This window comes from Takifugu flavidus, chromosome 4, assembly GCF_003711565.1.
Source record: "Takifugu flavidus isolate HTHZ2018 chromosome 4, ASM371156v2, whole genome shotgun sequence".
Classification (NCBI taxonomy): domain Eukaryota; kingdom Metazoa; phylum Chordata; class Actinopteri; order Tetraodontiformes; family Tetraodontidae; genus Takifugu; species Takifugu flavidus.
The window spans coordinates 8,506,196-8,518,942 of record NC_079523.1 but is presented as its reverse complement, the minus strand read 5'-3'; the positions used below and the strand labels follow the sequence as shown (position 1 = coordinate 8,518,942).

General features: G+C 42.0%; 1 protein-coding gene across 3 annotated transcripts in view; it reads right to left on the bottom strand.

The window, feature by feature from the left end:
• foxj3 (forkhead box J3) overlaps nt 1-12,747 on the bottom strand; it is a 54,551-nt gene that overhangs the window by 20,672 nt on the left and 21,132 nt on the right. For all 3 annotated transcript variants that reach the window (XR_008950056.1, XM_057029672.1, XM_057029670.1), the window contains exon 2: nt 12,115-12,614. Coding sequence is in view for 2 of the 3 variants with exons in the window: in XM_057029672.1 (XP_056885652.1) it covers nt 12,115-12,432 (318 nt within the window). In the remaining variant the exon portion in view is untranslated. The remainder of the gene's footprint in view (nt 1-12,114; nt 12,615-12,747) is intronic.

The following is a 12,747-nucleotide window of genomic DNA, read 5'->3' as shown; positions in this document are numbered from 1 at the left end:
AACAGAACATAGAGAAGTGAAGTAGGTGGAACAGGTCAGGGAGTGTGAGCAGTGGTACATGAAGTGAGTCAGACAGAACTCACTGCAGGGGTTCTGTCAAGGTTCTGCCGAGCCGCTACCTGCAACTGGCACAGAGTGCTTTACATCCAGCATCAACATGTGTGTGTGCGCGTGTGTGTGGGCTGCCTCCTACACTCTGTATAAAACACAAAGACACTGGAACGTGTCTCCTAACAAATGGCAATGATTTAACAAACCAGGACAGCAGCGGAGGCGTAAGCAACTCCGCCCTCCATGCACTCCCCCCCTGCTGAGGAGCACCGCAGCTTAGCAGAAGGGCCGCCAGAGGAAAGTAGGTCAGACTGACCTCTGCGCGCCGCATGTCAGACGTTCCGAGTGAGTTAAAAGGACAGGCCGTGTCAGAGCCCTGCTCCTCACCGACGGGGAGGAGCAGGCACCCTGCGCACATGGCCGGGGACCTGAGGGGGACCAAGTCGGCATGCTGGGACAGACACACGTATGCATATATACCAGCTATGACTTGGGGGATGGAACCAACCATGTTGGGAGAGGAAGAAACTCATCAGGGTCCATCTATGCATTTGTGTTTCTACAATCCGACTGCAACATCAGCCTAGTTTTGTTTACTCGAATCTTTCCTGACAATGAAAAAGCCAACAAGGATCTAGAGGTGCTTAGATTTAACTCCAAATAAAGGAAACGTAAATGCTCAGCTTTACCGTCTTTCAGATCAAAGTGTTCTCTAGAGTTTAGCACCGAGTGGGAAAATGGACAGCGGACAAACGTTTCAGGCAACAGTGAAACATTTTTGGTTAAAAAATAAATACATTTCTTGTTGTTTCAACATATAATCTCGCAATCTCTGTGCTTTAATATTGATAAACAAAACTATTTAAATTTTAGGATGCAAATAACCAGGTCACGGTTTTCCAAAGCTGATCTCAATAAGCAACTGGTTGAGATTCATGAACACATCTGGCTTCTTCTCTGAAAAGGCCCCTTCAGTTGTGAACTGAATACGAGGCGATCAGTTCTGGGGTCTAATCCTCCCCATGAACTCGTATGACAGAGGGGTACAGAGAACCCAGGGACGTCAGCCCCATTACTTATTAAAAACTGTATAAAAGTTAGAAAACGGCAACTTGTATATTAAAAAAATTAAATAAGGTTAACTGCAAATTGATTTAAAAATTTACTGGTATCTTATTTTAGTATGAAATAAAAATGCATTTTCTGCTCCATGATAAAAGAATCCAAACAGTTTCAGGTGCATGTCACGTTTGATGTTACCTGGATAAAACTGAATTTCAAGCATGGGCGTCTAGTCAAGCAACAACAACAAAAATAAAGAATTTGGATGTAGCCCCCGTTTTTTTTTAATCAAAACAGCCTGTAATTAAAGAAAGGGTCACATTAAGTGCACATCTATTATCATACTCCATGTCATCTCTTAAACCTCCATCTTCCTTTTCAAAATAACAAAACCTTAGATTTTACCTGTTCAAGTCACCCACGGAGCGGTTGTGAATATTTTGCAAAACATTCCACATGAGTCAATAACTTTACACACCTTAAAAAACAGAATGAAGCGGAAAGGAAAAGAGGTAAGAAGTGAAGACAAGAAGGTCCACCTCAACAGTAACACACACTTCACCCAGTATTTTTAGGCCTTTGTTATTTTATATAGACCCCCTGACATGCCCACCAACACAGAACACACTCCTCAGCCTCGGGGATCTGCACCAAGGCCACGAATGTAGCACCTTCGCTGTCTATTTGTAGTGGGAGTGGGAAGGCATGTGGGATGCCACGGCATTAGCTGAACAAGGTACTGCTTTGAAAAAAACAAAACAGGCTCACAGATGAGCACGCAGGTAAGCTTGTTGAGGTGCGATCAACAACTGATTTAATTGTGTGAGATGTGATACAAGCTGTGAATTTCAGTACAGTACATCGGTGTTTCATGAATGAAATCCTGCCGTGTGACGACAGCAGAATGCATCCATAAAGCCTCTTTCTGCTTCACCATTGTGAGGAATTTCATCAAAAAAGGATCTTTCACGGATTCCGACACACTGCAGCCGCTGATCAATGACATAAACTATAAGACATACGGTACTTAAATCTGAGTATGGAACTCTCCACACCTTTATGACAGTAATGTTTTAATGACACTAATATCACATGTCTCACTAAGCAGGCCACAGCTGATATATTACATCCATTTATATCATTTTCCATGAGATCTATTTCATGACCTTCAAGGTATTTGATGCATCTAATAGTAATGTATTGACATGCCAGGCTTAAAACCTCTAAAATGAATAAAACAGAGGTATAGATTCATGGCTATAGCTGAAATACACACGCAAAAATAACGTAAACAGTGGAGACACCGTGTCCATCATGCAAAGACAAAAGAAAATTACCAACCTGGAAAATTAAGATGATTGTTGAGTTTAATTTATAGGCCTCGGTTATGCGTGTAACACACTGAGGTATTATGGTAATTAAAACAGCCGCTTCTGCAACAGCAGATGACACTATGGGGAAATTGTTTTTTCCACACACTATCTCCAATAGAAAGCATTTAGCAAAATTAAACCCATTTTTCACTGAAAGTCTAATATAATAAAAGCAGCACTTGCAAGCTACCTTAAAAAGAGAACATCTGAGCTCAGGAGAAGTAGGCAAAAAGGTACTGGTAGTGACAAGCAAGGTGCTTGAGTTTTTAGTGTAATAAATGAAAATAAAAGACAAGATAGTCCACTAGCGGGCGTTCCCAATGAATAGGACAGACAGGAGAAGCTGCAGGTTTAATATGTCAACAGTGTACAGCTGGTATATAATCTAATAGGTCATGTTACACCAAGGCAACTATATACAGCATCAACAGTTTAACCAAATTCACAGTACACTACAGTAGCAACAGAGTTTCAAAGTTACCCGTCTTGCCAGCTAATTTGAAGTTGTGAGCTCCAGATATTCAACTTTATCTGCCAAATGCCAATTTTTTCAGGCATGTATGTAATTTTGGGTCTTCTGCATCCTATAGAGCTCAGACAATAGATAGAAAAGCTCTTAGTTCTCAAGGAGAATATACAAGGTTAATGCATGTTCTGCCAAGTGCGTTTTCCTTTCAATGGGAGCAATAGGTTCACCAAAACAGACCAAAGCTTTAAAACTTTTTTAAACCTTATTTAGCTACATTCCTTTCCTTTATACTTTCTTGCTGTAAATCCAGCTTTGGAATGGACCTACACAAAAACACAAACACAGTGCATAGACATGGACACATACAAATAACTCTAAAGGCTACAGCTTGAACAGAATGAAAGAAATTTCAGCGTTTCCCTGAAAAACTGGGAGGCAGTCGCAGCAGCTCGGGGACATTGGTGAAGGGGAATTCCCTCAATGCCAGGAGTGAACGCAGGTCGCGCCACAACACCTCTGAGACCCCCATATATGTGCTATTTGATTGGTCAGAGAGTTACTGTTCCATTCATGCATTATATTTTTGGCCAAACCTCAGTGCAAGAAAGAAGATTGCAGCATTGTTTCATACAGCGGACAGTGTCAACATTCTTGACCTTCAACGTGATCATTAAACCAAGAGGAAGTGGCAATAAACTAGGATCACACAACAAAGCTTGTGGGCCGGGATATGTAGAGATAAGATAACTTATCGGCACTACTCGTATATTGTTAAATGAAAATGTCATAATGTAGAAAGACTTAAACAAAGCAGGAAAAAACTTTATTGTATTTCCAATTTTACTGCAAGATGAACTTCTGAAGCAAATATTTTCTAATATGGAATTATATTTAATACAATAGTTCTTGGGGCAACAATTTACCCTGTCAACATAAAACAAGCATATTTTTGGGGTTTCACATTTCTACAAAAGAAGACTGACAATAAATGTTGGTACAGCCAGTAAAGACAAAGGGGTAAAGCTAAAACTGCGCTTTTAAAGTACATGTTTATACTATGTACCACTTGGAATGATACCATTTTTAATTTCCCTGCTGGATAACCAACTTATTGCGTATGCAGTGACTAATACATCACCTACAAAAGCTCCAAGACCAATTAGCTGGGAAGATTATTATTGCCATCAAGCTGAAACACCTTGGTCAATGTATTATGGTACTCCCCTTTCATTAAACATGCATACTTAGACAAAGACAGCGGTCTGATGGGTCGGCTAACAGAAGTGTGGCTAACTGTGTCTGGCTTTTATCCTTTGCGGGGTCTTATTTGTACAGAAGGGGGAGGGCACAGGGAAGTTGTATTTATTTATGGATTATTTATGCTGTATTTTGAAGGGTCAGCATCACAGCAGTGTGATTTGGCTCCAACCGTGCCTGCCGTTACACTCCACAGGGGTCGGCCCCAATCAGATGTCAAAACACAGCCACGAGGAAACAAACCTAAATGAGGGATTTTCAAATGTAAAATCCACTGATTGTGTTTGGGCACTTGCCAGTGCAGAAGAGACGTGGTGACTTCATATGATGCGCTGCGCGGTGCTGAAAAGCCAGCCTTGTTCAGGCTGTTCCGCTGGTGCTACACAGGGTGCCTTTTCTCTCCCTTCCCTCCTCCAATGCAGAGGCAGCGCACAGCCATGAAAGATTGGAGGTAAAGTGACGTCCTCTGGTTTATTCTCCCTGAAAGCCTTCACATGCTCTCAGTTCCACATGAGGGATTTGATGAAAGCCGTTTGTCAGTATGCCACTTAATTATCAGCAGGAGCGTCTGATGCTATCCTCTGACAATGGCTCACAGCAGCCTGCTGACTACAGTGCCCACTAACAGAGGACCGACTGCATCTACTAACGGTGACAGAGTGGTGCCAACGGTCCACTTAGCAGACTAATTTGGGGACACAGAGAGGTTGAGGTATATTTATTAATTTTCATTGGGAGGTTAAGTTGTAAGTTCTGCATTTAAAAGATGATGCTAAGAAGCCAAGATGTAAAACAGACCTATACTGTGCTGAGGAAAACCTTAAGACATCTGACCTTTTGAATGTCTTCCATGTCTGCAAATGATTATGAAGGTTATGATAAATATGTGCATCTATCAGGCTACAAATAAAAAGCAGCGTGCTAAATTTAACCTTTGGAGACACATTTGTGTGTTGGCAACCAACCAAACCAACAGACATACAGTACATACATACTGTATATATACACACATATAGATTATTTATTATATTGTGTATAGCTTCAGAGCTGTGGCTCAGCTGATCTTTCTTTTTTTCATGATTCTTCTTAAGTCCTCACTCTGCTCAAAGGGCATGATTTATTAGAAACTGAGCCATTAAACCCATAAAATTGACATGACATTTATTTATTTATTTCCATAAAACCCCTAACAGAAAGATGCTTTTTTTTAGTTCTATTTTTGAAAAAAGAAGCTTTTATTTTCATGCTATTATCATTGTATTGATTTTATCTGAAAGAGATTCACAGACCTAACCTACAGTCCATTAGCCAAGTTAATGCAAAGCTGCCAGAGTTGCTGACCCATTAATAATACACAGCAGCGGTCAAAAGAGGCCAGACACCTCCATGCAACCTTTCATCCCTCTACACAGCCACATTAATGGTCTAATTCAGAAGCAATTAACTGGTGGGGAGACGATGTGGCCTTGTGGCTGGTGGAGCACAGTCTGAAGGGCTTCCAGCCAGGGTTTGGAACATAATCACTGCACACACACACACACACACACACACACACACACACAGAGGACCATGCAGCACATACATGTACACTTACACACAAACACACACACACACAAAGCAATATACATATGACTGGAAAGCAACCAGAATATTATCAGAAAGAGGGGAACTTAGACTTGACTGAAAAAAGCAAGAGAATAATAAGAGTAATTTTAGAATGACTTTATCATTTTGCCACTTTGACAATATTATTTGCAGATAGCCTTTGGTTATGAATGTAACATATATTGAAAAAAAGGTGTTTAATAATATATTTGTGGGGATATACAGTTCAGTCACTTCAGTACAGTTCTGTTTTATGTGGTATAAGATACATTCCATATCCATTCATATGTCCTGTACATTTTCTTAGCATCTAATTCATTCAACACAGACTTTTTGGATGAAAATATTCTTTAACATTTTCAGTCATTGTCACTCCAACAGCAGCAACATTTCATCTTTGAGGACCCCCCCTAATGGACAATCTGTATCTGCCAACAAAATATGAAATGCTTATCCCGCAATGCATTTTAATTATTTTTCCCCTCTTGTTTGTCTACCACAGCAAGTTCCTCTCTAATAACGCGGCTGCGGAAACGTTCTTTAAGAATCTGACATTGACAAATGAGCAATTACAGGAGCTATATTCATGTGTCACGTCTGTGGCCAGCACGACCCGCGATTAGCCCTATTGATGCTGAATGTGAGACGTGAGCCCTGAGCCTGTCAACGCAGCCGCCTCGGAAGGTGGCGTGGTCCGTTCTGGCATGTCATCCATCACCGTTTCCACTTGACTGCCGCAGATGTGTCACCGTCCCTCTCACAGACCACTGACCTCACTGAGGACACGCAGGAGGATGGTCAAATATCTCTGCGAGATCGGTGACAAGCAGGCGAGAGGACCGAAAAACCTGCCGTGATCCTCACAGCAGTGAGATCTTTATCGATACGGAACCCTTCGTGCAGGGCAGCAGCGGCGTCGTGGCTGCTCGCCTTGCTGTTTATAAAGGATAGAATGTTAAAGTGATTACCTAGGAGGCAAGACAGGGGTTAGATAACTATTGGAGGGCAGAGACTGGATGAAATGCAACAATAGCTACCATCAGCTGTGCAGAGTTTATCGATGCTGAAAAGATCAGGGTGATTCTGTCATCTAAACTGGCGGATGTGAATGGATCTGGATCTGCTTTAGGTCAGCATGGATGAGCCCCCAGTCATTTTAAGAGGATACTCAATGGAGGCTTTAACACAGATCAGCTGCAGCCCTTTGACCTGTTCAGGGGTCCCAGGTTACCGTAGATGCTTTTTTCCTCTCCAGCCTCAGCTAATTAGCCCAGCAGCCTCTTTCCCTTTCATTTAAAAGAGGAAACGCTGCATGTACACCACAAGGCTGCTGGATAAATTAGCTGCACACTTCACAGGAGGCAAGCATTCTTCAGGGAGCATAGACAACCTTAATTATGGATAATATTAATTACCCTTTTAAAAAAAAGGCAAAAGGTAAAATCCATCAATCCTCTTAGCTAAAGGTGGATTCAGCTGTGTTGGTACTTGCAACATTGTTGAATATCCAAAGGTTCATTATTCAAATTATTTATTCTACTGGTGAAGCATGACATGATGATTGACAGCTGAGTTCCCCCCATGACTGGGCTGGTGTGTGTGTGTGTGTGTGTGTGTATGTGTGTGTGTGTTCAGGCAGGAACACCTTCTCTCAAGGATTTCTCCTCAAATCCCATTTTATTTGATTCTCTTTATCAAGGAAAATGGACATCTAAGAGGCCAGGTTAACCAGCAGCAGATGGACTCCCAGTATATACAGGTAACCTGAGCTTGAGAGTCACTATTTGTTCTCAATAGTAAGATAATAATAAAAGTAATCTGTGTAATAAATATCACATTAAGGGATGCGGTCACACACAGGATGAACAAAAATAAATTATCCAATAAAACAAAACTGTGCAAAATTGATGATCATTAATACAATCAAAGTGCAAAAATAAATCCACCACAGACGTGACTTTGGCCTCGACCTTCAGTTATCAACCGAAGGTCATTCCCAACACAAACTGATTAACAGCTTGTTCAGGGCCTGTTAGTCTGTGACTAGAAATGAGTCTGACTGGAAAAGCATGCAGAGATCGCTGTCTGCTCTTATCAACATTATAAATGAGTCTTGGAATAAACAAATGGCCGATTTAACAGATCTCATTATGTCAGAGATAGGAGATCAGTGAAGCAATGAATCGTTATGTTTAACTGTTTTAAGAACTGGCCGCAAAAAGCAAGAGGACTTGTCGTGATTTTCAGGGTTAATGACATTAAACTGTACCATAAATATTAGTAGAAACTCTGTAGAAGACTGTCAAATGTACAGATACACTTTCAAGCCATATTGAAGCCAAAGTTTCTGTACGGGCCTGCATGCCACAAGAGGAAGAGATCGAATCCTGAGGCCTTTAATGTTCTGCACTGAAGTCAGCACTTCACTCAGAGAAGTGTGGGGACAGCAGCTCTTGCCAAAATGTATCTGTGCCAAAGCCTGCCAGCCTGCTCTCCCGCCCACTCTTAGGGCCAGCGCGTGAGCGGTGGGGCGCCAGTAGGCGGGTGCAAGGTAAGGCTGGTGGGCGGGTGGCCAGGCTGGAGCTTCCTGACATGGGAACCCGCCTCACAGCAGGATCAAACTGGCTGCCAAGTGAATCACTACCTCTCCCACCACCTGACAATGGAAGCAGGGGCCAGCATGCAGCCACTTATGCTCTTCTACAATTATGAAGGCATCCAGGAAAAGACAAAAGGTTCATATGACACAAAACCATCATAATGAATGATCAGTTAACGAGTGGATAGAGCAGAACCTGCAGATTTCCAGACTTGCTTTGCTAGGTAATGACACAGGCTAGAAATGAAGATGAAAGCATTGCTGCAAAGCAATTTTACACTTGCAGATTTCAGGACTTGCAAACCAATGCTTGGGCTACGAGATAGGGGAAGTGAGCATAAATTCTCATACCTGACCAATCTTATTCAAATCAGCCACTGGAGCGGGGATTTTCTGAGCTGTGGCTAGCAAGTCACCAGTCAGAAGCAGGAACATTATCTCCAGAGTAAATAATGTCCTGAAGGACCAGCAGCTACTCAGACAGCTACTTAAAAAATAGAAAACGGCTCCAGGCTGTTATTACTAAACCTCAGATCCAGTTGGAGTTGAACCTTTGATCTGTTTAGGGTTCGGTGTATTTGCATTTCATAATGAGATCAAAGACAGGTCCAGGGCTCTCGCAGAAGGCTTTGTGCCCCGTCTCAGCAAACGGACGATTTAGAGAGCAGAGCTCTCGCTGTGCTAACAAGATCACGTAGGAGCTACTGAACACAGCAAAAATGTTGTGAGACAAATGAACTGTAGTACACGCAATCTTCCAGCAATTCCTTCCCTTCCGTATCAGGAGTGGGACGTACACAATAACTACAACAACATTAAGAGTAAAAGAATTTGGTAATTTTCTCTGCATTTCAAGCAGCTTCTCTCCCCCAACATTTTTGGGAATTGAGCCACATTTTCTTTGGCATTCTTCACCAGGAGGAAAAGCAGAGGGGAATTCATGCACCTTGCATGAAGTAAACCCCCTTCAGAGCCAAGAGGACATACATCACTATAAAAAACCCTCACCTTTTTCTGACGGCTTCGTCAGAGTAACCGTTACTGTCCAACAATAAGAATGGTGGCAAAGGTTGACAAGGGGAATGCCCGCTCCCCTGCAGCCCGCTTAATTTGCCACGTGTCAGCAGGCATCTATGCAAAGTTTCCCCGAGAATTTTTACCGCAAAGTCTCATCGCTGCATGCAAGAGAGCATCTGTGAAGAATATTAGAGTAGATGTAAACCTGACAAGCGACTATTCTTCTCATTTTTAACAACAAATGCCTTTGACACGCAGCAGCTCATCTTAAAATAATTTAATTTGCTATAAAACGACTGAAATTTGCTCAGAATTGCATCTAAGAATGCCTAAAATAATCGGGACAACCTCAACATGCTGGAGAAAGCATTAACACATTCAGGGGGCTTGCTGCAATAACACCATGCATGCATGTGTGGAGTCCCAAATTCCTGCAACTGCCATCTCCAGGGGAAGAGAAAGAGCGATGACTACATTCGACCTACATTCACCCCACCCTGGAGTGAGGCCTTCCAACTAATTACACACATAAACTTTCATAGGCAGTCACATCATAGGTGGCCTCATGAATGACATGATTTCACTGCGGTGTCCTTTTTTTTGCCGTTTCTTTATTGCTACAATCATTGGTGATTACAGGCGAAACTGCCCGTTGTATTTTGAACTGGTCGGATGAAAACAAATTTGGATGATGGCTTGTAAAATCAGACAGGCATCATTAAAAAAAAGCCTCCAAATGAAATGGTGTTACTTGGTTTTACTTGCATCTTGCATGAAAAGTATTAAAAGTTTTCCAGATTTTTTGCATTCTCTGAAATAACCACCATGGGGTAAACACCGTGATAACAAGAACTGACGCGGCGCTCAAACCACCTTTGCAGTGTTTCCTGTGCTGTAGAGCATCCTGGTTAGACTAATGTGGTTTCTACATTCATCAATGTCAGGGGTATTTCTACTGTGGTGGCCCATATTTAGGCCAAAATGAGTAGCTCTTTGGAGGATTTAACTAAACTAGAAAGTGAAATGATGATGTCTAAGTGTATAAGGAGGCGTTACAGTCAGAACGGCCTTTCATTTACATCATTATTCCCTAAAAAACCCCCATCACGTTTCTGTTTCACCATTGTGATGTCAATTATAATGAAAAATAAAGCCCCAACAGGAATTAATTAATAACGAAAATGATAAAATATTATTTAAACAGCAGACAGAATTAATATAGGATGGATTATTTTAATCCGAATGGAATGAGTTGTATTAAATTTAATATATACAGCATATTCACAAACTTTTAATAACCACAATCCCTCTCTATTCATTTTTATTCGATATTACCTAAGACTTAGCCTTTGCTGATCCACCGTATGTGCACATTTAAAATTTGATTGACATTATCTGACAAGTTATCTGAGACAGCCCAAAGAGACACAAGAACTTGAGAGCTTCTGCATAATCAAGCTTTGCCACATCAACTGTGAGTTCCTGCTGATCACATGCTAACGTCATGTCTTAAAGGTGCGCTAGTTTCAGTGCCATTTGATTTTTGTCTCAAATCTTTGGCATCTCCCTTTGATCCGCCCCTGAATACACTGTGAAAAAGCCCGATCTGTGGAGACAACACGGGGGTCGTAAAGGTAAAAGAAACACTACAAAACATAGCAAACCCTGTTCCAGCCGGTCACCGACAACATGGTGAACGCTCTCTTGATCAAAGCTTTAGTGAATTAAGTTTTCCGCCATATCTCAGTGAGACTGTAGGTCAGAGATTAGGGTAAAGCTCATCCCTGCAAGCTGAACGATTACTTGCTGTGCCACCAACTCTAAAAATGTATATAAAAAGCTGCGTGCAAATAAAAGTGTTGAATTCCATTTAGTTATACATCCTTGTATTTTTGAGCAATAAATGTCACAATCTGTAAACGTCATTAAATCCTGAATATGTACTGGAACAATAAATGGGAATAGATAAGGAGGGAAACATGGTTGCAAAACCATAGGCTGGCCAAAAGCTAAAATCAGTCCATTTATATTAACATTCATTAACACACACACACACACACACACACACACACACACACACACACACACACACACACAGTGTGTATGTAAAACAGATCTTGTCAGCCCAGGAAATGGGCTTCATACATCTTGTCAGGCTGCAATAAAGCAGTGTCTAAGATTCTATTTCTAATAAACGTCAACTGATTGGAAAACTCATTCTAATATCAATTTCCATCTGGGCCCTTTAAAAGGCAATCAGCATAGCTTCATCTCACTATATCATGTGCTCCTTGAGATGATGACACAGCACTGGTGCACTTCTACTGCATAATAGCCTCCTCCTATCAAGGCATCTGCAGTGAATAATACTGCCCATGAATGGGCCATTTAGTCTGTTTTCACACAGACAGGGGCCACTTCTCTGAATATTAATCCAACATTTTACACTTCATATGGCTCTCTCATGGCTGCACCATATTTCATTCAGAAGAACAGGACACTTAGTGTGATTCAGGGCACCCGTAGTTTCTTTCTCAGCTTCCTCAGAAGTGACAAGAGTGATTACAAGTGGCAACTCATTTTAATAAGCCTGCTACTTACTAAACATAAATCTACAGTACATCTGATAACTCACAATACTCTTGACGACACATTTTGACATTTTTCCCCTTTTCTCTTACCTTCCAGCCACTCCCCGCCTCTCTGTAGTAAGGAAAGTTGTCACAGATCCACTGGTAGATCTCACTCAGTGTCATCTTCTTCTTTGGCGAGCTGTTGATAGCAAAGGTGATGAGGCTGGCGTAGCTGTAGGGTGGTTTGCCGTCTTTATGCTGCTGCACCTCTTCCTGGTCCAATGTGGTGTTAGGATCCAGCAGACTGCTTTTCTTGCCCATGCCTTGCCCGTGGGCATTCTGGGCATCTTTGCGGATGGCTGCTTGCATGGTCAACTGCGGGAGCCAGTCCATGGAGGTCAGGCTGCTCTCCAGCTCCGACGTCATGGTAACGGCAGGTGGGGTGAGTGGGGAATGGGGCAGAGGTGGAGCTGACAGCGGCTGGTGTTGGCGCTCAGTGGCTACTGGAGAACCAACCAGTTGTGGAATAATAAACTGACAGGAGTGGAAGGGTGAAATTGAAGTCCCTCAGCTCAAGACATCAGCACAGCGTCTTCTGCGGTTCAACACTGCGGAGACAAGACACAAACAGATCTTCTTTAGCGATTTGTCATGAAACACATGTTAACATTATTATGCACTGTACAATAGCCACACTGTAGAGGACAAAAGAAAGGAAAGAGGATAAACTGCGCGACCAGA